The 24,492-nt window shown below is 39.4% G+C and overlaps 1 protein-coding gene across 2 annotated transcripts in view; it reads left to right on the top strand.

Moving 5' to 3' along the window:
* Positions 1 to 24,492, top strand: part of DENND1A (DENN domain containing 1A) — a 216,564-nt gene that overhangs the window by 54,759 nt on the left and 137,313 nt on the right. For both annotated transcript variants that reach the window (XM_082492687.1, XM_082492686.1), the window contains exons 4-5: positions 1,262 to 1,311; positions 7,390 to 7,509. In XM_082492687.1, the coding sequence (XP_082348813.1) occupies positions 1,262 to 1,311; positions 7,390 to 7,509 (170 nt within the window). The remainder of the gene's footprint in view (positions 1 to 1,261; positions 1,312 to 7,389; positions 7,510 to 24,492) is intronic.

Below are 24,492 nucleotides of genomic sequence, written 5' to 3'. Positions count from 1 at the left end.
AAAGAAGAGTCTATGAGCAGTTGAGCCGGAAGCCATCGCTAAGAATGGGATGTGCTTATTTGAATTATGTAGGAGGAACAAGTTCTTGCGAGGGAGTCAATATGTTTTCTGCTTCATTTAATAGGTTATTAGATTGATGTAGTTTATTTGTTGAATGATGGCATTGGTTTTAGAAATAAATGAAGCGGGAGGCATCAACTTAGTTATTGATGATAATTTATTACTATTGGTCAGAAAAGTGTTGAATTTATCAGAGGCTTTGTCATTTGGTCAGGGTTATGTTGTTTCAGCAGAAAGCAGAAATATAGTTCACATTTCAAGTCCTGAAATATTTAAGTGTGAAGGAGAATGAACAGTGAACTGGCTGGTTGTAAAGATCTGCAAACTGGGTAGACCTTTTATGGTGGGTTGTGGATTATAGAATCCAAATTTTGAATACTATAGAGCAGAATAATGTAAATGGATTACTTTTATCTATGAACGGAACTATTTCGGAATGAACATGTTTCTCGTTTTGCCTCTTTAATGACTGTATTTGATGATTAATGATTAATTTCTCTGCTGATCATGTTTTCAGTTTTCATATTCGTGCTTTTTATGTGAGATCATGTGAAGGCTTAAAAGTTTGTCTGTGGTGCTGTTTTACAACATTTAGAAATTATTTTTTTTGTTTAAACAATTTGTATTAATTTTAATACACGTTATTTTAATCAGTCTTGTAACATTCCGATTTTCTTTCTAGTAGCAGTAGGCAACGTTAAACATTCCTGCTATGAGACCTATTGGCTTTATCTTTTGTTATTTATCTTGCTGATGTTGGGAAGTAGTCTCTAATCCCCCAGACCTCTGTTCCTAGGTAACAGTCAAAAGCTGTGCCAGCAGAAGTGGTCCTGCCAGGCCAAGCCCATGTGGTTTGGTGTTATTCACTACGATCCATATGGTCAGGGTAGAGATTGTCCCGAGAGAGGTGTTAACACTCGACAACCCAACCTCCTCCTACTCTTTGGAGAATTGCTGGATGGCTCCTGCTGCCTGCCCATGTGTGAATCTTGATTAATTTTTCATTTTTAATGAAGTTTGATCATGTTTATTATTTCACATGATTGACTGCCTGGTACTCCTTCCATGTAATTGATAAAGCCCATATTTCTTCATCTGTCTCTTATTTCTTCAGGGCAAAGTTGTGAAATTGTGTGATGTGGTTAATATTAGATTTATTGGTCCCAACAGATGTATAAATTATCTCTTTTTCTCTCCACAGGAAGTTCTACAGACTTTGACCAAGTTTTGTTTCCCCTTCTATGTGGACAGGTAGTGTTAGCTTTTCAAACTTTACAAGAAAATAAGCTTGTCAATAAAACCACTGTAGAAAATAAAAACCATACCATTCTTAATGTTCTGTCTGCTCGACTGTGATTTAAAGCACCCAAGTGCAAATTATAGTCTTAGAATCACTTTTCCTGGGGTTTTTATGGGCACCTTCAAAAAAAAAAAAAAAAGTTTTAAAAGTTTGAGCTGTTCCGTGGCAGCGGTAAGAGTGCATTTTGTTTTACTTCTATGTAATGCTTGAATGTGAAAATGCTTGGGTAGTGATTGTCAAATATGCATATTAATATCAAAGTTTTGTGTACATGCGTGTTTCATTTTTTAATTGCCAAAATTTGGGCAGAATAATGAATTAAGTGCTTTACATTTAAAGGCCTCTTGATCTTGTTGGAATGCTGGTGCTTTACTTGGTGGCTGCTTAATGTGGCTTCCAATTTTGGTGGGAAGAATCATACAGTAAGTTACAGCAGATTTGATAGGAACTGAGAATATTTAATGCTTCGAATTTAGAAAACTCCAGAACTTTGCTTTTACTGTGAGTTATTTTGATGGTTTCATGAAAAGAAAAAGCATTGAGATTTTGGAAGGATGCATCACTGCTCGTGTCATCTGCGAGCATCATCAACCAAAGAAGCTGTTGAGGCCCCGTCCCTGGAGGTGTTCAAGGCCAGGCTGGACGTGGCCTTGGGCAACTTGGTTTAGTGGGAGGTGTCCCTGCGTATGGCAGGGGGTTGGAACTCGATGATCTTCAAGGTCCCTTCCAACCGAAACCGTTCTATGATTCTGTGATTTTATTGGTTAGCATCACTTGGCTGAGGTCAACTAACACACTGAATGGTTTTGATTGATGACATTGACCTTAACTGTGCTTAAACTGCTAGAAATATTGTTTGTATTTCAGTGAAATCTGTGATATTTACAGTAGAAATTAATTTTCTCTATAAATCAACATGCATTTCTAATATCACTTCTTATTTGAGCCATTGTTGAATTTTGAGGAAAAAAAAAAAAAAAAAGAAAAAAAAAAATTCACACCCCCCCCCCCCCCCCAAAGGCCAGATGGTATTTCTTAGTTATCTTGAAATACTGTTCACTGGTTGCTATGAATGGAGATGAAATCTTACTGTGCTTCTCTGGAGATAGGAGTCTACGTAATAAAACCTCTGCTCCACTTTGTCCTCCGATGTAGTAATCTTTGGTTGGAGGAAGTTGAAAGCTTCAATGGGTGATGGGGACAATACATTCTTTCAACCCTCCAGGTGGTTCCTGCGGATCGGGGTTGACGTTGGTGAGGTACTGCTGGAGACAGGTGTTATTACAAGTGCCTCTGCTGTTCCTGATTTGTACATGAAAAGAAAACTTGAATATCCTGAGCTGTCAACATGAGCTACTTAACCAGGGCTTGTTCACTTAGGTGACCTTTAAAAGCCACAAATAGTTGTAATTTGGAATCACCTTTTGCTGATCATCTTTTTCCTTTTCTACAGGGAGGGAGTGGGGAAGTACTTACATTTTTCTCATGTATGTGTGTCTACTAGAAATAGTTATTCTTACTGTGTGTAGATTTATTGTACCTGGGGGGTTTGTTTGTTCTGTTGTTGTTTGTTTTTCCCCAGTAATAAAACATTTTGAGAGATAAGAACACTGAGAACCCATATGGGATGCAAAGGAGAACGTAATGAGAAGTCATTCCCATTTCTGTGTTTGCTTGTTTGACTGAGTATCACAGACTTTCACTGGGAAGACTGTAAGCCAACCATTTTGAACACAAAGGAGGGATTGTAACCCATTGCATACTTAATTTAAAGAATGCACTTTGAATATTCCAGAAGGTAGAGGATGTCCCAAGTTAAGGATATAGCAGCTGAAAGAGATGATCTGCTTGATGTAAAAACACACACACACACGCATGCATAGGTGTGTGCGTAGGTATATATAAAAATAAATACTTCTTGTAGTCCTGTATGATGTAAATTTGACTTAGCCTTGAACTGTGTGTGGGAATTAACCTTCCAGTTACAGCAAGGAGGTAAACAGTCATATCACCGAATGCAGATTAATTTAATGTGACCATGAGAAGGAAAAACACAGTGCATCTTAAATGCAAAATGTTCTTCATCTTTTACCTGCTTCCAAGTTCAGAACCGATCGAATACCTGTTCTTAGAGGGTCTTCTGGGAATTCAAGTGACGATTTTGCACTAGTTGGTCTTTTCTTTCCCCATTTACTGTTAACCAACTACTGAGTATCTGTTTATACATATCTTACATTGTATTTAAAATAAAGTTATTTAAAGCAGTGAGCAGGTAGCCCCATAATGAAATGACCTCAGAGATTGCTTTAATATTCCCCTCAGTCTTCTCAGTAAACACTTTTTCTACTTGGAGACAAAAAGAAATGGCTTCTAGAAGAAATACTGTCTTCAGTTACTTGTCAGGCAGGTCCTTGCCGTCATGTCTCAGAGTTGATGAGCACTCTCTAGTGGGATTTCAACCCTCTGTACATGCCTGAAAAGTGGTATGTTGGATCAGATCTCCAGTTACTGTAATTCTTAGTCCTCAGGATGTTGTTTTAGTATGTGTTGTTTTCTTCATTCTGAAGAAAAAGAGAGAGAAACACTGAAGTGGTTTCAGTAAAGACCTTCCAAATACTTATGTAATATTCCCAGTTAACTCAGTTGCCTTATTGTTATCCATAACAATTGTAGTATTAGAATCTCTCTGCGATGTTGAGAGGTTTTTAAATTATTATTCTTGCTATAACAGTGGAGGTATTGGCTCATTGTTCAAATAACTGAGGAACATGGCATAATACCTTCTGTTGGAATGATGCTCTGTGTAGGATGTCTCTTCAGGATCTGTGGAAGGATGATCAGTCTGAATTACGATGAAAAGATACTGATACAAATGATCAGAAATGCATAGTCACTAAAGAATAGACGCTACTTTTCTTTTCACAAACTCAGAGCCCAAAATAGCATTATCACAGAACTTAGGTTTTCAAGTCCCGCTAGAGTCATGTTCCCAGTTTATACCCTGTTTGTGAGGACTCTTACTTGGGGAAATTTAATTTACCTAACTGCGTTCTGTGTTATGTGCAGTATTATGCCCGGCTTTCAGGGGAAACTTCTTGATGGTAGAAGTGTGCTCCATGGTACTTGAGTCCTGCTCTTCTGGCTTTGATGTTAAAGAGGGATATTTATTTAACAAGTGCAGAGAAAGGACCTAAGTCTTCGCTTACACGTGTGTCTCTTCTGAGGCTGCGTGGTTTATAGAGCAGGTGGCAAAAGCTGAAGATGTGCTATTGCCTCTGCCAGATCACAACCTGAAATGATGATACGACACCAAGATTTTGAGGCAAATTAAGATCTGCGTATCTGATTGTTCTCTCTGCTGAAGGTTTTGGCACTCATTGACACAGACTAATTCTCTGTATTGATTCTTTTTTTATATATTGTTGCCAGTGGTCAATATTCACCAGGGACTAGTTGACCCTTCGTTTTGGCAGTGGCCCAGGAGTTTTCTACAATTATGGTTGCAGGACGAAGGCAGAGGCTATTGTCCAACTGCAGGAATGAAGAACTCCACCTCAGTCAAATTTCATATCAGGATTTACTTGTGTCAGTCAGATACAGGTAGTGAAGGGGGATTTTGACAAGTCACTCTTCCTCTCTTCCCTCCAATCCCAACTTTTTTGTGCCCATTTAGAGGTGAGATTTATGGTGCTTCCATCCTGTTCGGCTCTAAATAGACCTTCTTCCCATTTGAAAATAGAGCTAAGAATCTGAAATATTGATATGAAGAACTTAAGAAAAGCACTTCTGTGTTGGGAATTTTATCCTTCTGTGCGAAGAACTGACAGCTGGAACTTGAGCAAAGCAAGGCCGATCAGACACATTTAATTTCTGCAGATCACGTAAAGGCAAGAATCTTTAGGTTCGCTTTGGAGGAACTTACCAACTTGTCACAATTGTTTAATAAGCAAGCTTATCCCTGCTGCAAATGAAGCTTTTTTTTTTTTTTTTTTTCCCTGTTCCATAATTTTAATTGTCAGCTAGAACACTATTTCTCACACACGCTCTGCTCTCAACCTTGTTAGAATTAAGCATATAATCCCCTTTTAAAACACCATACCAAAATCACCGTAGTAACATTACATGCAAACTTTACAGATAAAACACACCACCAATAAGGGATTTTTGGTATCCTCTAGCAGCTCAGTATGGTTTAGGGAAATGGTTGTTCTGTTGACATTTAGAATTTGGTAGGATGATAGTACTTACGCTGTCTAATTCTCAGACTGCTCAAATACTTTTCAATATCTGTCTTTCTGTTCATCTGTGAATTTGGAGCACTTTTTCGTCTTCATGACTGCATGTTTTTCCTTCCCTGTTTGGAATTCATGGAAGGATTCTTCTTTCTAAGCTGCATAGTGACATCTTTCCGATCCGGATCCAACTTTTATTTTTGAAAGTCTGTACTTCTTTTTTTTTCCTCTAGGCACCGAGTGCATAATCTTCCACATAAATTGTATATTGCATTGTATATGGCATCACAGAAGAGAGTATTTGCTCACTTTTAAGGCTTGTGACTGTTAGTTACATGACCTTGAATTTAATGGGCTGGGCTTTGTTGTTGCTGTTTGGAGGACTAACTTGTAAAGATACATGTGTACATGCTAGTTAGTGTTTTCGGTTCTCAGTAAGCCTAAAATAAACCAGAACATAACCTGAAATAAGTGTTAATTCCATATCATTATGAGGTCTCAAGTAGATCTGAAATTGGAATGAAGAGTCCTCCAATAATTATATTAGTCCCAGCTTCACCACTAAATGTTGAAAGTTCTGTTAAAATGCAGTAAAACTGCATTTCTGCAAACTGGGAGATGAACTGGGTTTGGTTTCTGTGGAATCTACCATCACTGTACATAAGCATTTGATTAACTTCAGGAAAATGTGGTAATATCTCAAGAATGCCTTTAATTTTGTTAAAAATAGCATTCAGACAGTGCCATTCTTTAAATGTAAAGCATTTTATGATCTTATCTTACTATTTCAAGCATCAACTATTAGTGGTAAAATACGGATGTGAATTATAGTATTTTTAAAGACGTGAATTTTTAAATGCTGGAGTTTGGGGGGTTTGTTTGTTTGGGTGGTTTGGTTCTGGTTTTTTTTTTCTGTTTGTGTTTTTGGTTTTTGTTTTGGTGGTGGTGGTTGTTGGTTGTGATGTTTTGTTTTGTTTTCCAAAACTGTGTTTTTCCAATTTGGGCGAATTTTCCTGTAGTGATACTTTCCACTGTGGCGTGAGAGGGAGCGAACATCTAAGAAGGTTGTTAGTTCACTTATGCTATTCTTGAAGAGATGTTAATATCTTACAGGCGAGGCAAATGACTCTTAATTTTGAAAAATCATATAAACGTCCAACAAAATTATTTTTATAGTCATGTCTGGCTTTAGCACAGTGTACTTTTGATTCTAGTTTAGCTTTTCTTTCTTTGTACACTATTCTAGTCTTTCTTTTAACTGATTGCCTAGGTGCTAGAGTAAAAGAGAGTCACCGGGCGTGCTGAACATTTTGGAATGATGTCTCTGGGATACACGCAAAATTGGTAGATGGATAATAAAGCTTCTACAAGTCAATATCCAAGTGTTGAAGAAGCTCAACATGTTGTTAAACATTGTCTTGCTCTTGGAGTAAGCCAGTTCTCAAATGAAGAATAATAAATATTTTAGGTTATATGAGAGAACAGAGGTTTTGTTTGTACAGTGTGTACTGCATTGAAGATGGTTGATAGTCATAACCATTGTCATTTAAAGATAAACACATTTTTAGTAGCCTCCCACACTTAAAAAACCCAAACTAAGCCCAACCGAGAAACCTCTTCCCTCACCAAGCAACTAGCATATTTTGGTTTCTAGAGGGTGTATACTCTCAAAGTTAATTTCTCAAAAAAGCTCTGCTGAAAGAGGAAATGTTGTAGGTTCAATGACTTAAACTAGATACTTTGGACACAGGGTTAGCTCAGCATTAATTTTTTCCTCTTTACTCTCTTTATTTTCAGCCATGCAGTCAACCAAGTTGGGCAGAACTTTACGTTTGTGCTTACAGACATTGACAGCAAACAGAGGTTTGGATTCTGTCGCTTATCTTCTGGGGCCAAGAGCTGCTTCTGTATCTTAAGGTGGGTCTGTGGTTTGGCTTTTGGCTGACTTTAGGAAACAGTGTTTGACTTTGCTGTGTTACACTGCAATTATAATTTCCAGCTGTTCAAAATTATTTTCCTATCTGGTCCTCAAAGTCACTGCTCTTCTGCAGAATTGAGGCAAAATATCTTGCACTTCGAGTTCCTCTGTAGATAACTGTATTTGTTTGTAGTCAATGTTCTTAACAATGTGGAAAAAAAAAAAATTCTCTTTGCAGTAATTTGACATGACATAGCATGATGGCAGCTGTTATCTTTAGCTGTCACAACTGATCTTGTTAAGGCGTTTTGTGGACATTTGTATATGCAAGTTTTATTAACAAAGCATCTGTTGGTAACTGAGAGAATGTCACTGATGCTCTCCACATCCTAAAAGTTTGTATGTATGAGCTTTACTCTGTTCTATTGAGGGTTTTGTGAAGTTTGTCAAAATAGAGGCTATTAGTGGAAGCTGGAAACAATGCATTTCACATAAAATGGGCAAAGAGGCTCTATCAGAGTAGTTTTTGATGACCTCCCACAGACATGTTGTAATACAGTCTGTAACTCCCATTTCTATTCATATTTGCTGCAAGAAGTGATGCAAGTAAAATCAGTTTCACTATCTACTAATATATCAGTTCCATTAAGAACTTCTATGGATTGAAGATTTCCATGTGGAATCCAGTCTGTCTTGTTTTAAACAAATTTAACAATGGTCTGTCTTCTGCTTTCTGTTTTTCCCATGTTCATGAGAAATTGGACGTTTTGGAACGATGGCGCAGGTAAAGATAGCTCAGAGCTAACTGTATGAACAGCCAGCTAGGGGACTGGACAATTGCTCAAGCACTCACAAATGAGGACAGTTTCCTCTATAAGCAATTGTAGACATCTGTCTCAGTTGTCTCTGGTTTGCTTTTCATGTGAGACAACGCAGTGTGAGAACAAGAAGAACTTGTCTTCGTCCTAAGAGTACTGCATCTGCACGGCACAGAATGGGGCCTTCTGTATATATGTTATTGAATATGACCCGTCTGGAGAATTTCAGGGATAACGTTGCAAAATATAAGAGCACCTATCAGGAACAAGGGCATTTCTCATTGCGCTGGGTTGCATACAGCGATGCCATGGGATATATTTTGGATGGTTGTATGTATTTAAAATAAATATGTCTGTGCCGTTTGTGCTGGCAGTAGGCTGGTGGAGATTCCAAATGTTTGTTGCCGTGTACTTCAGCATTAGACTGACGGCGGTGATCTGCTAACTAGGCCTTCGCTGAAGAGGCTTAGTATTTGGAGAAATTATTGTGAAATTACAAATTGATGGTGTGGGAGGCAGGGAGACAGGTGTCTTCTCAGTATCTGCCTTCGTTCTTTCTTTTCTCTAGTAGACATTTCAACTACTGTTAGCTATGGTGATGCAGCGATACGGACCGTATACTGAAGACAGGAAGGTATTTCCCTAGCTCTTTCTCGTAGCTGCTGCCTGTATAGTTGGGATGCTGCTGATTCACTCTCATGTGGGAAGTGTCTGGTTACATAAGGTGACTTTTCCTGATTAACGACAAATTAAAAGGGAAACACAGTTTTAAAAGAAAATCTGAATGAGGAGTAGTATGAGTCCCTTCTTGATCTCTCCTGGATAAGAGTTCTTTGCTGTCAGCTCCCTTATGTTGAGTGAATGCCAAGAAGAAATGGAGGAGTTGTGTTGTAGTTAAATGCCTTCTGCTTCAACTCATAACCAAAAAAAAAAAAAAATTTAGTACAGTTACAGCAGTGGATGGATCGGGACTCTCAGCTTTGTTCCTATTGCTTCTTTCTCCTGTGAACTAATGGGAAAATGGAATTTCATCATTAATGCAAGTGAGTGTAAGTTTTAGAGGATAATAAAAAGTGTAAATCAGCATTACATGAATTCACTTGCTCTGTTCCTAGGACGGCAGCACCTGTTGTCAATGTGAATCTTCTTGGTGTCCTGTATGAATTAAAGGATGCTGCATGGTAAATGGATGGGTCAAAACATGCTGAAGAATGTGAGAATGATGTGAAAAAGCAAATGGGAATGAAAAGAATGTTTGTTTATTTTTTGTTAAATTGCAGGTTGGGTGGCAGCAAACTTCCAAGTATGCCTTCCTCTATGCAGTGATAGTGTAAGAATTAACTGATATTGTTTATTGTTAGAGATGATATTTGTGTGTTCATATCAGTCAGAGATTTTTATGGGTCTGGCCATGGTAAAATGTTTGCAGGTGGAAAATCATCACGTGTTTAGATTTGAAGAGGAACAGGAGAAAAAGGAAATTCTTTTCGCTGAGTTGGTGCTTTAGAAATTTCTGCAGAGGTCTGGAAGCGAAGTTTAAAGCTGAGGCAGTACTCAGAAGGCCAGAAGTCAAGGTCTGGGCTTTGAGTTTTAAAGTGAGCCAGAGACTTTTTCATACGGATGCAAAGTATAGTAAGGCACTTCTTGGAGTTCAATAGCGGTGAAGTTATCCACATGGATGTAGCTCCTGTGGCCAGCAGAAAGGAGATTCCATTTTACAGAGTAATTCTCTTGGCTATTTCAACCAGCACTGTTTAGAAATCTGCTTTTAAGATAGTTTTCATAGTTCTGTTCCTGCTGTGGATAGCATTACACAGATTTATGGAAATCTTTGATTAAGTTTAAAGACTGCATCTTCTAGGTGTTCTGTGATTTTTCTTTTAATATGGAACCACTGAGTGTGTCTCTCGTATTCAGTTTCCTTTTTTCTTCACTTGATTTCTAGCTAATCACGAAACTACAATGATCAGATATTGTATGTAACACAGAGTTGTAGAGTGCTCTGTAGCACAGATGACTACTTTCTGCATTTCAGACAGCAGAGGGCGGACAAAAGCACAAAACAAGCATCACAGATGGTCTGGTGGGGTTTTTTGAGGTTCTAAGGAGTGAAGTGAATTAAAAAAACCCCACAAGCTCACATGCCGCACATCAAAATCTCCTGGGTAACTTGGAATTCAAGATTACCTTTTTCAATGCAATATGTTATAGAACTTAAAATATGCTCTTTAATTATTTTGTTTTCCAAATGATGAATGCGCGGTAAGTTGAGAGCTAATGTCCAAGTCATCAAATTCTGAGTTCTAATTTAGTAATTTTAATATACTACAAAAACTTCCATGCCGAAAGATTTTTTTTCTTTCTGAGGCTTCATTTAAGGACTTCAGGATTTTGGCTGAAATAAAACAAATCCTATTGGATATGCCTTAAGCAGCTGATTTTTATGTTTGTTTCTAGAGGTTTGTTTCTAGAGGTTTGCTTTAATCTGACTTCATGTCAGATTTGGCATGGGGTTTTGAGGGTGAATGATATAGATGGTTCTGAATTTAGTGACCAGCTGCAGTCTTCTATTTAACAAAAAAAGAAAACAGTGTGGAGACATTCCCGAACTGCTGTTGCTCACTCTTCTGAGACATCATCTGCAGCTCCATAATCGGGCATCTGCCCCAGTTCTGTTCTGGAATTTGTACACTCTTGTTTCTCATCTTTTCTAAGTCTTCTATGTATGTAGAGCGGTAATGCCCTTTCATTAGGGCAAGACTCTGGAAGGTGACAAAGAGGCTCAGAATTTTTTCTTGATTGCTATTTCCTGCTAATTGGAGTATGCTGAAAGATGATGTAAACATACTGATTTCCTGATATGATCTCGGTGATAAGGAATAAAATAACAGTATAAATTTATCTTTCTGCTTTTGTGTGTTCCTAACGCATATAGATACTTTCTGATTCTTAAGAATTTTCCATGCTGAGAGTAATTTTCACTTCCTCATTGTTTTGATGTTGGAACTCCTTACTAGCAAATCTTTCCAAATTTCTCGCAACTCTAGCTGTTCTGAATTCTCCAGAAGCGGTTTGGTGGTTGCATTATGGACACTGTTGTTCAGTGGCTTGGCTGTATTTGCCTCTTTTGGCTAAGTCCTGTGATCTAGAACTCTTATGAAGCCCAGGCATTGATGATTTCAACATCCTTTTGATGGGACAGTACCACGTAAAACAGTTTGTACTAGTATCAGTAAGTGTACTGAAAGGAGTAGTGTGTTTTATTTTACAATCTGGTTTCTCAAAGCTTAAGTGGACAAACACTTTTGTATACGGTCTGCTCATAGAGGGACAGAGTTAAAAACCTGATCGCTGACATTGCTGTAAGCATGATGCTCCCACTTGTGCTGTTTCTAATGGTCTGAAGATGGGTGAAGAAAATGAAGATAGGGTACATAAAGCTATGAAGAGACTGCTGAACATACGAAATTCTAAATTCTACAGAGACATTGAAACATGAAATTCTTTTTTTTTTTTTTTTTTTTTTTTTTTTCTCCCCTCGCATCAGAGAAAGTCATCAGGATCTCTTGTATGAAGACATTCTTTAAAAGTGCATATCAGTTTTCATTGTAGCTGGGGCTCTTTGTCCTTCCTCCACTTCTATATGTTCTCGAATCTCGGACTCCTGACAACTTTGTCTTTCTGTGCAATCATGAAGGAAGAAAAAGTTCTGCTTTAGGAATGTAAAAAATGTCGTTAACTCAGTCTGAATACTTTTTTTTGATACCCTTATGGCAGCATGTTTATATAATGAAACTAACAAGTTTATTTTTGAAAATATTTTTATCTTTTGTCTTCTGAAATACTTCCAGAATTCAATGTAAGGACCCAGTTACTGATGCTTGAAAAATTCTTCAGGTTTTAGACCGATAGGATCCAGTAATTTCTTCAAATGTCTGTTTATTTTATGTTCTGACTATTTAAGATAAATCATGTTTATATATCATACTGCTTTTAAATAAAAAATGATGGCAATGTTGAATATATGGTAACCTATTTAAATGTATGAACTGGTTTAAATGTGTAACAGTGTAATGATTTCGCATTATGCAACATAATAAAATGGCGACTTGAATAGCGCTATTTTTTTTCTATAGATAAAAAAATCACGCGCGCGTTCACCAAGTTGACTCTAGTATTAAGTGCGTACTTCTCTTATGGCAATGTATATTTGAGTTTAAAAAAGAGACTTCGTAGTTTAACTGAGAAATAATATTTTTGTATTGATTTAACTGAACTTTTGTATTAAGTAGGTATAAGGCCAAGTATAAGAATTGTGCTCTTCAAAACCATTCAGCAGGATGGGTCTGAAGTAACGTTCTTGCTGTTACTTAGCATGCTTCATAGTCCCTTATTTTTGAGTTAAGATTCTGTGGCCAGTAATGTGAAAAACTGAACAAAAAACTCTGAAATAAAAGTGTGTTTAAAAAAAACCCAACCACAAAACACCCCAAACCCCAGCGCTTCTGCAGTACAATATAGCAATCCTAATAAAACTGGTTGTAAGATTTTTGAACCAATTTGCCAGGTGGTGTAAAACACTAAATTCTTAATCTAGTCTGGATTATTGGTGCATGATAGAGTATTACAATCTAATTGTTTTGTACATTTAAATTGTATTTAAATATATTTTCTCAGATGTCACTAAGCCTGTAAAATATTATGATTTACTGGTTTGTCAGTTATAAAGCTGGACAGAATGTCTGTTACAGTTCTGCATTTCAGTAGAAGTCAAACTCCTAAAAGCTATGGCCATCAGCAGTCAGTGGCCCTGCCCCTCTGTGCAGGTACTCGCCTGCCCTTGTTAACTGCAGTTTCTCCACAAATGTGATTTTTGGTCAATTTAATGCTGTACTTAATTTGCAAAATTTCTTTTTCCCAGATATTGTAAGAACAGCTTTGGGAGGTTTAGGTGAATGCTGCCAGACTGTGCCGGGTCGCTGAGCCCCCGCAAGCTGCCTGCGTGCTGGTTTTTCCCTTCCTGACAAAGAGGGCTGCAGCACGGCCGGGAGAGAAAACTTCCTCAGGAGGGAACACGAGTGAGGTGGTGGTCCCGGCACCGGAGGAGCGGGTGGCACTGCACAGGGCGGGTTGTCCCGAAGGCCCTGAGATTTATGCGTACTTAGTCAGTTGAAGTAATTAGACTTGGTGGACAAGAGCTCTCGTTCCTGTAACCATGTAATAACCTTCCTTTTTTTTCGTTATTAACTAGTAGAATTTGTGTTTAACTGTTAAGCTGTGAGCTATAGCACCTATTTCAAACTGCCTGAAGGAGCAGTAATAGTATAAGCCAAAGACTCTTGTCTTGCTCCAAGTTTTGTTCAGGTTAAAAAAAAAAAAAAAAAAAAAAAAAGTAAAACAGTGTCGTTTTGCTTTGGTTCACAAACTTATTGGGCAAAGTTACTGATTTAAGAGGGTGCTATAATCATGTGCAACTCTGATTTCAATTTCACTTAATTTGAAGTTTTCAGTGGGCATTCAGCTTTTGTACCCAAAATGAAAATGGTTCTTCTGAAGTGAAATTCAGAAACATTTGTGTGGAAATCCCTCTCGGCCAAAATAGCTAAGCTCTGCACCACTCTTTTTCTAAGATAAAAAGAAATGAATCTATAATAGTTTGTGACAGATGGCAGAAAATGTAACTAACTGAATGTGATTCTGTATGGAGTTATTTGAGGTTTTTGGTGTGATTTGTTGTGAGTTCCTTTCCTCCCCCCTTTCCTTTCCTTTGATTGCGGTCTTTGTCCATTTATTCTTAGGATAGAATAAGATTTCTGAGCAGGGGCCTCTCTTGTGGTGCAAAGTGAGAATTGTTTTTAATTGAGCAGAAACATGTGGAAGGATCAGGAATATCTCAAGGGATTACAGAAAAATTCCAAATTTGTACTACTTACAGCTTGTGTTTAGAGCAGGGTCTGCTGGGAATAAATGTTAGTTAGTGTGACCTGTGACCTTAAAAACTGTTGACATGGATTTCAGCCAGAAACTAGCCACAGAACTCCTTTGTTAAGCTCATTCATAGCTCCTTGAAAACTCTAGTCAGTGAAAGTTGCCAGCTCAAATCTAAGGAAAGCAGAGCCCTTTTTTTTCCTTTTTTTTTCTTTTTTTTTTTTTTTTTTTTTTTCCCATGCTTTGGAAACAGTGGACGCCCCTTAACCAGCAAGACTTCTTTAATAGGACTGCATCGCCTAAACTTGATTGGAATTGACAGCTTCCTGGCTCGGGCTTGCCAACTGGCAGGGCATTGATGCAGAGGGGACAAACAGCTTGGAGGGCCTCTGTACCCCTGTTTGTGTGCGCGCCTCCCAAACCTAACGCGCGTCTCTCTCCCGGGCTACCTTCAAACGTAAAGGAAAAAAAAAACCCAAACCCTGAACGCTGCTTTAGGTTCCGCAAATCTTTCAGTTATTTTGGGGGAGAAAATTAAATATTTGTGTGGGGGTTTTTGTTTTAAAATAAATGTCCTGTTTTCTTCTAGAATTTTCCTTCTTCACTGATTTGGCCAAAAGCCACAGAAAAATATTTCCACTTGGGGCAGGGGGCTGGGGGAGACATTTAGATTTTAGATTTTTTACTTTATTTTTAAGTGTGGCTGTATAGTAATATATTTAATAACTTACAAAGCTTCCTTCTTGTGCACTCACTTCTTTACAAGTTTTTCCACTTAATGGGTTTCGTGTGTCTTCAGCTGATTGTGTGGTAGGATCCATTATTTGGCCTGCGTATGTGTCTGATGTTTAGAATTTGGTAGGATGATAGTACTTAGGCTGTGTAATTCTCAGACTAATATACAATAAAATATAATTGTACTTTTGAAGTAATATGTACCATCACATCTGTAAGTTATGTTGCTACTGTGTATATCTGGTGATAAGAATAGGTACAAAATAGTACGTGGGAAGGAAAATACAAAGTTCGGTTAATTTTAAGCTAAAAAAAAGTATGCAAAACAAAGTAATCTTCCTGAAGAATCATTGAGCGGATAGATGGTGAACTGAGATAAGATATCTGTAATTGATTTCCAATGAAACTTTATGCTGTCTCTCTACTGTGGGGTCAAGTCCCGCTGATCCAATGTCCTCTGTTAAAACGCCCAAATATTACAGTTTCGATTCAGGCATTTCTTAAAGGCTTCATTCTGTAAAAGTGCAGGCTATGTAAGGCTGATGGGTCTTTTCGGAATATCTTCCACGGGTTTTTTTTTAAAGAAGAAAACGGTAGATGCAAAGGTGAATCAGCCACGTTCCTCCCCAGGGCAGGGTGGCATTAACCAGTAACGACTGTGGTTTTCCGGGGTGGGACAGACGGGGAGCTGCTTCCCCCCGTAGCCATCCTCTTCTGTAGAGGGCACATAGTCTTCATCATCCTCTGTGAATTCTTGTGCTGGTTTTTGTACCCTCTCTGAGAGGTGGACTTCCTACTCGGTTCCTGATCAGCTGAGAGAATTGGAGCATCGCGGCATTCCGCCCACTCTTCCAGACTTGACTTTGCTGCCTTCCTGCATGTACCAGAGAGCGTTCTGTTCATGTTACTGATTCAAACTGGAGTAATTCAGCTCAATAAAAGCTTGAGCCTTTAGAAATTCTTTCATAGCTGTATGGAAATTATTAAATACTTTCATTAGAGAGATTGATTATTTTTTTGTGTGCTTCTAAAATGTTGCGTAGCTGTTGTTTGTGAAGGAGTATTTGCAGATGAATAAGGAAGGACATCCTATTCTCACTTTATCTGGATGAAAGTTTGGAACATTAAAAAAGCACAGATTTATAAGCATGCTTTGAACTAGTGTTAATAGGCATTTTCTTCTGTGGAGTATACAGACTATCATGTTAACGACAAATAATTTAATGTATTTAGTAGTAGTCTGATATATGGGAAAGCTGAGCCTTAGAGTTCTTCCTGTTAACTAAAAAGCCTTACCTGATTTACAGTTTCTTCATGCTTTGCATTTTTCCTTTGCATACATAAAAGTGAATTAATAGGAAGTCTATTTTGTGCCTGGTAAGGAAGTAGTGAGACTACTCTTTTGTGGTGTTTTGGGTTTGGTTTTGTGTTGGGGTTTTTTTTGTGTGTTGTTTTTGTTTTGTTTTGTTTGTTTAATTTACTGCGCAGCAGAAAAAGAAGCCCTCTCTGGCTGCGTGCTGCTTTAGGAAGACGTAACTCTGAAGTATAGTTCGGGCCTTTGCCGTTTCCCCCGGGCGGGTTGTGGGGGGGGCGGTTCGCCCGGTTCCCATCTCCAGAAGAGCAACTGCTGAGCTTTGGGTGTTGGGTGCCTTCTTGTCCCTCCCCCCGCTCCTCCCCAGTCTTACCATGGATGGATGGAAACAACTCTCATTTTAATTCCTTGGAGTGGACTGGAAGGTGGAGAAGGGAGCTGGCACGGAGGACAAGACGGAGCTCTGCACCCCGTTGTCACCTGTGGCAGGGCCGTGGATGTGCAGCCTCAGCACCGCTTCCTCCAGTACTGTTCTTCCGGCAAGCCGAGTAAAATAGACTGTGGGTGCTTTTTCTTGGTAAGGTTATCTTACACATAGTTCACTGTAGCCTGCGCGAGATAAGTGCTTTTATCCATTTATGTAATTTGACTTTATAACTACTTTTTTAAAAAGTTTACGTATAATCCACTTTTTTGAAAGGAGAGGAAGAGAACTGATAATGAAACTAGGCTTGCCTACAACAGAGGAAGAATTTCTTTTGCTAATTGAAAGCTGTAATTACAAGTCAAGGTTGTAAGCAATGCCTGTACATAACCGCAGAGCAGAGGGATCCTTTAAAAAAACAAACAAAACCAACCACCCTCTATGTTTCTCTCTCTCTCTCTCTCTCTCTCTCTCCTCTCTCTCTCTCTCTCTCTCTCTCTCTCTCTCTCTCTCTCTCTCTCTCTCTCTCTCTCTCTCTCTCTCTCTCTCTCTCCTCTCTCTCTCTCTCCTCTCTCTCTCTCTCTCTCTCTCTCTCTCTCTCTCTCTCTCTCTCTCTCTCTCTCCTGATTTCTTCCCTTCCCCTTTTTGCTTTTAGGCTTCTACGTGGACACAGAAAAATACTAGTGTCTAATTAAATAAGAAAAAAGTCCCGGCTTTATCTTATGAGGATTTACTGTAGGTGTATGTTGAATGAAATGGTAATAAGCAAAATCAATGTTTTGTTTCCATCTGTATCTATACGATACTCCAGGCCTTCCAGGAAATGTTTGGTAATGGCTGGAAATGATATGGAGACTCTTTGGACAGTCTGTTTGGTCCTCGCGGCGTATCGACCCTGGAATCCCTGTACCTCTCAAAGCGCTTTGGAGATGAAAGGAAATAGCAAACTGGTTCTGTTAGACATTGGCAAAGGCCACAAAAATACATGTATAAATCATGAGAAATTGGATCTCTCTGATTCAACAGTACAACAGAATTGTACCTAATAAAATTGTTGTTATTGAACCTCTGCCTGCCTCCTTCATAGATGATGATGATTAATAATAATCATAATATTTTAGCAGTGGATTCAACACAGGCACTGAATGTACGTGAGAGCTGAAGGTGCAGACGTGTCTGGGTTCCCTCGCACGGCCCTGCCAGAGGAGAGAGGAGAGGGCAGGCAGGGCCCGTAGCTGGAGCCTGACCTTCTTTCACAGAAATTTGCGTTTCTTGGGAGCTTTAACTGTAGCAAAACAGTTCGACTCCTCTGGTGTGTGTGACAGGAAATTGATCTAAAGTGGCGGAGGAAATGTGGGAAGGCCGTGAGCGCAGTGTGCAGGGTTGGAAGGGGTCTCCTGTTGTTGCAGGCATTTTGCTTTAACTTGACATGTTTATAAAACAGTTTACATCTTAAAAGTTTAGGGTTTTTACCCCTGCTGATTTGCTTAAACAGACACTGGCTTTTATTTTCAGTTACTTGTCAGAATATATATGGAAAAGTGGTGAACCTAGTGAAAAGAGAGCTTGACATCAATTAAATTTAGCTATCTGCTTTGTGTTTCTTCTTTCTGATATACTGTTTCCAGTACAGTTTTTCCAAACTTCCTGTGGGTTTTCTTTATTGTCCCTACAAGTTTTACAAGATAGAGACGAGCTATTTAAAAATACTGTTCCAGGAAAAGAGGAATAAAATTTTGTATTACAACTGCTCATTTGTTGTATTCTATTTTCATCTCTGCCATTAAACTTCTTTTAGACTCCAGAAACTTATTTCAGAGAGCCTGTAAGGTTCTCTTAGTATCTCATCTTGCTCAAGTATCTTTAAATAAATTTTGAAGTGTCTCTCAAATTATATTAGCTTTCTGAAACTATCTTCTCTGCAACACCGAATAAAGCACACATATTAAAATAGTCTTAAAATATTAAAAGTATGTGATAATGCTTTTTTTTTTTTTTTTTTGTCCCATCATTAAAAAGCTTCAGTTGAAGTTTATTCCTGGTTTTTCTTGGTTCTCTTATTGACATGATTAATAATGTGGGCTCATTCATGGTCAATATGTTGTGTGTATGTATTTCGTGAGGATGCGCACCCGTCTGTGAGTACGCGTGCAAAAATATGTATTTTCATATATAAATGTCTGTCTAAAGAGAAGCGTCACAAACCAAGACAAGTCTTAAAGAATCCAGTTGATTCTATATGAGGCTTGTATTTTCTGTTTTATAAATATGTGAAAATGTGTACAGTGTTTCCTCTTGTGTGTGTTTGTTTTGTTTTTTTTTCTTTGAAATTGTATACATCATAGTTGTAGCAGTAGAAATGCATTTTCATGTTTTGGGTTTTAAGGCCAACATTGAAAGGAGTCGATTCTTCTGAACTCATAAATAATGAATTCTTATTTTCAACTAGATGTAGTTGATAAATAACAAGTCAATAGGGAATATATTAAATGACACTGAGTGAAAAGCTTTGGAGTCGTCATTGTGGTGTCAGTAGGTCTGTTAAAGGCTGTGCTAGCTGAGCTTGAAATTTTAAAGCATGGTTGAATAGGTTTAAATATTTTTGAAACTTAAATATGGTAGAACCTTGCTAATCCACTCACCTCGTAATCACAGCCACAGAAATGGCAAGCTCCACCTATGGCTGGGCAGAAGCGGACAGGGCTGGAGTAAGGTTTCGTGTTTCTAGGCTTAAGTATACCACGGTGTGTTTACTATGTTAAATTCTATTTATGTAGTTCTTCACAGTAGCAAAATAAATCCATCATAAAAGGTTAGGTTTTTTCTTTTTCTAATCCTTTTTACCTTTTTTGCTTCACTTTTATGTACGTTTCCAAAATATTACTGATTTGTGCTGGGTCATCTAGTCATAGTTGCAAATTATCTGATGTTGTCACTATAAATGAATTAAAATTTGAATCCTAAACGCAATAGGAAAGAGATTTAGAAAAGACAGAAAATGTTATAAGTTCTGAACTCTGGATTTTTCTGTAATGACAAATGCTCAGAAAAAGAAGCATCTCTCTAGGTAACGGAAGGACACTGGTTACATCGTTTTTAAATGAATTGAGAGATGTGGTGGTTTCATTCTTGGCTCTTATTCTGCCTTGTCATGCACACCTTCGGTCTTGTTTTCTGTTCGCTGGTGACACACGCCTTGCGGTTGGAGCAGGGGGTGGGAAGTCTTTGCCGCAGATGCTTTATTGTATGCGATCAGCTGGTGACAATGTTGGAAACAGAAGTTCCCCTCTGTTTCTATCCATTTTTCTGTTACCATCCGCTAAAAGCAGAAATTATTGGTATCCATCTATCAAGTTTGAGGTTTGATCTTGCTTGCGAAAAGAAAAAGAAATCCTACTGTTATAAAACACTATGAAATGTTAACTCCCCCCAGTCTGCTCCTCTCCCCCACCTGTTGATAACGTGCTTAAGGAAAATCAGTTAAGCCGTACCTGATCTGATCCCGTTGGGGCAGGCACTGCGGACATGGGCATCTGGAAGAAAATGCTGAATGCAGAAGGGGTTAGTTGGTTAATATTAGGAAAATACTTTTTTTTCCCTACTGAACTTCCTAGCTAAACTGGGCCTGCTGCTTGGTAACTGCGTACGTGAGCCGTGGAAAAAAAAAAACCCCAAGGTATCTCCTGGGAAGTGTATATAGTAGAAATAGCCATCAAAAGTCAAATTTTCAATAACTAAATTTAAGTCCCTTCTTACTTATAAATAAGAAGTTGCAGAGAATATTAATATGACTACTTTAGTTAGCTACTGTTCAGCCATTTTTTAATTGTTCCTACGCAGTGCTTGGCATTGGAGAAAAGACGTTTTGATTTTGTTTTTCACTCTATATGTGTATATACAAATCATTATTCTTAGTTGACAGTTTAAGTGTTACCCTTTAACACTGGTATTTATTTCTCTAGATGCTGATTTTGGTAACAAGTCTGAGCTGCGTGCTTGCATTAATTTTGTAATGGGATAAAGTTTTACCACTTCTGAAGTTAGCAGCAGCCAGAAAGTACTGGGGGTTGTTTACAAAAGAGTCCCATCGATTCTCCTTTTCTGTGGAAGCATTCAGCCAGCACGACCTGCACAGTCTGTTTGGCACAGTAGCTGCTCCCAGCTGGCCCGGTGCCCTCCTGCTGTTAGCCAGGGCAAAGGATGTGCCAGATCTGGGATTGTAACGGAGCAGAGCCCGCTTGCAAATCTGCTTGTAGTTAGCCTGGGGCCTTTTGGCAGCAGACTACAGCCGATTGATTTAGTTGCAATCCTTTTTCCTTAATATTTTCCATCTGGCCAACAATGACCTATAAAGACAGACACAAAACAGAGTTTGAATTATGAGGAGTGTAATAGTAAAATGCTTCCAAATCTCACTCTGGAACCTGCACCACCGGAGCGCTGCCGCTGCGTAGCCGAGGGAAGTTTGTTCTGAAGCACTGTTGCAACAGGGGCGTTAAAAGGCATTGTAGTTCTCGAGTGCAAAATTCTGTAGTAGAGAAACGTGCATTTCAGTCAAACTCTGAATGTCTTTCCCTTCTTACTCCGTCTTGCTCTCTATTGATCCTGAGCTGGAAGCGAAGCGCGCTCAGCGTAGGCTTCCTCCCACGCTTCTCCTGCGCGTCCTGCCGGGGCTAAATCATACTGCGGCATCAGGAGCCGTGCGAGAACGAGGGATCGTGGAGCGGCGGGAGGGAGGTCAGGGTAAAGAACGCGAATGCAGCAATGCTCTCAGGGCTGCGGCACCGGGTTTGGGGAACTTGCATTCTGGCGATGTTACTCGGGAGGTGACGTGTTCCAGGCGCTCACATCTGCAGCAGTGGATTCACGCTTTCCAGAGCGAGCCGTTTCCACATCTGGGCTATTTGTCACCTCTTCTGAGTCTGGTCAAAGCAGGATTCTTGCCCTGATTACAGTTATCCTAAACACTTGTCCTCCTCTGTGGCTTTAAAGTTTGTATCCTTAAAAGAAAATTTCTGAACTAGTTTGTACAGCGCCACAAGGCCTGGCGAGCTCTTTAACGTGCGGTGTTTAGCACCTCCGCCTAGGAATGCTTGGGGATGGGAACGATTCCTGTTTTTTCCAAGGTGGCAACAAGTCATGCACAGACTTTCACACATCTTGTTGGTCGTAATATTTACAGGAAAGTTAGAAATTGATTGAACAAGGAGAAAGCTCCAGAGCGTGATTCACGTTCACACAGCTACATGAAACCCGCTTTCGATCTAGGCAATTATTCTAAATTAAAGATGTTCTTAGTTTGTCTTGTCTGTGGACCTCAAAGCACAAGTAGTCTGTGCTGTATATTTAAACATTTGATGATTTATTTAGTCTTGTAAGGTAATATCGCAGCTGTTCCAAGCCTCAGGCATTAGAACCTAGAGCTCCGGGTCCCTTGGGTGGAGAAGGGGTGCAGTGCTGTGGGGTGTTTTTGTTTCTCCTTTTAGTAGAAAGTTTCACTTGCTGACTCTGAAAACCGTGAGATGGGGGGGGGGGGGCAAGGGAAGGGAAGTTCTGCTGTCCGAGGCTGAGTTTACCACAGCTTTGGGTTACTCTGTACATTTCCTGAAGCTGTTGACCGTGTAAGGCAATGCAGGGCCCTCATCCGAGAGTCGCTTCTCTGCTGACAGGCCTTTGTTCTCGTTTCGTCTCGGTCTGCTGCTTTTAATCACGGCAGTAGTAAAATTGGGGATCTGAGTTCATAGATGTTGTGTTCGTGGAAGGGCAGTCAGAGGCACAAGTGTGCTGACTTGGGAGCACTGCTAGAACACAGCAGAGCATTCCTGCTGGAAACTTTTATTATTACTTTGCTGTTGTCTTGCTGTTGTGTTGTTGTTGCTGTGTTGGTACGTGGAACAAGAACAGTATTTACTTTCAGAATATAACGAGTAAATACACAAAGGTGGTTATGACTTCTAACTATTTGATCTCTCTCAGGGCTGTCCTTCTCAGAGACGCAGGATCCCTTCAAACAAACCAACCGAGCCCTGCCTCCTCCTCTTCCCTCTACATTTCCAACCCAGGGCAACGCTAATTGAACTGGCTTGTACTGAATTGAAGGAGTAGCGAAGGTGTGTCAAAGGAAGTTTATTGCAGATCTTTCCAAAGCTTTAATCTTGACTGCAAGTCAAAACACTTTTGTAAAATATCAATGAGAAGGATCACAACAAAAACGTCAAGTGTTAGTCATACTAATGTACTGCTGCTGGTGGAGTTGGATGCAGCTAAGAGTACTGCATTCTAGTCCAGCTAGTTCACTGGTCTTGCCTACTGACCAGAAACCAATTTTACCTAATTAATTGGGGCTTCGTGTCACACCTTCTTTAGTTACTGAACAACTGTAACAGAAGTAATTAAATCATGTCACTTTTTATTACCTTTGGCCCTGGCTGACTGGGTTGGAAATTTCCATTTTCGTGCTAATACAGAATGAATTGGCGCGTCACCTTGGGGAAACCCAGCTCCCGGGCATCAAAAAAGCGGGGAGGAAGTAGTTAAAGTACAAGATGTATAGATCTGCTCTTCCACAAATGGATCGCTTCTGGGTTGCTGTCTGAAGGCTTACAAAATGCGTCTGTCAGGAATGAGACCATCCCGGACTCGCTGACAGATGTGTACAACATTTCCCCAACGAGACGACATGGCAACTTCCTCCTTCAAACCCCGAGCTGTGGCAGCAGCCCTCAGGTTATGCCGTGGTAATTGGAGAAGCGGGGGCTGTTCTGAGAGGTAGAACTGCTGAGAGAAGCTGCATGAGTTGACTTCTGCATATTGTTTCAATAGGAAACGTGATTCAGCCACACTGTAATAATAGGAGAAAGGCTTCCTGTGCCTTGGTAGAGGCGGAGCCGTCTGGATTGTGCATGGGTCTGCAATAAACCCCTTAATTTGTAAGCCCGGCTGTTTATCCACATGCTCGATAAGGGACAGATCTTCCTCCAAACTATACAATGCAAGTATTATTTACCAAACAGTAGCTTACCTCAGTGTGTTTAAGAATTAATTAGTGCTGGAGCACCAGCTTGAGTCTTCAGAGAATAAAATGATTGTGGGCAACCTTCTCTTTTAATTGTTTGCTTACACTGATAGTTAGACAAGAAGTCTTATAAATAAAAATTATGCCCTCTAGCCAGGTAAAGGGCCAGAGAGGCTTTTCTGTTAATTTGTGTGCCGGATTTCCGGGAAGTCTGTTGATCGGGTTCATCAGTGATGTTTCTGCAGGTGAAGAGTCAAGTACTACCATTCCACATGCTTATTTTTGCTTTTAAATGTTCGTTGTCGGTCCTAAAACATTGTGCACTGTAGTCATAGGCAACCTGCAATCAAATATTAGACTCTTTGACTTGATCTTTATACCTTCAGCTCAAGGGCTGCATTCATATCTCGTATTACAAATGCTTATTTGCTGCAAGGAAGGTGATTCTTAGGTGATCTGCCCAGTTTCTCTCATTCCCGAATTATGAATTCCGGTACCACCACGGCACTGAAATAAACAATGAATTTCTTACGTGGCTCTTTCAGCTGTGGTTGGATTTGAGTTTAACTTTTATGACTTGCTACCAACTGACTTGGGGACCAAACCGTGCTGCTTATTAGAGGCACGTGTACTACCACTGAACGTGTGAACGTTTCTTCGGAGTAAGGAAGTTCCCTCCCTCTGCAAAGGAACTGTAAAAGACCTTACTGCACTCAAGTTTGTTTCTTGCCGATAGGAAGCAAAAGTGGT

Source organism: Vanellus vanellus, assembly GCF_965231255.1.
Source record: "Vanellus vanellus genome assembly, chromosome: 18".
Taxonomy (NCBI): domain Eukaryota; kingdom Metazoa; phylum Chordata; class Aves; order Charadriiformes; family Charadriidae; genus Vanellus; species Vanellus vanellus.
The sequence above is the reverse complement of the archived record's forward strand: the minus strand, read 5'-3'. Positions and strand labels throughout refer to the sequence as shown.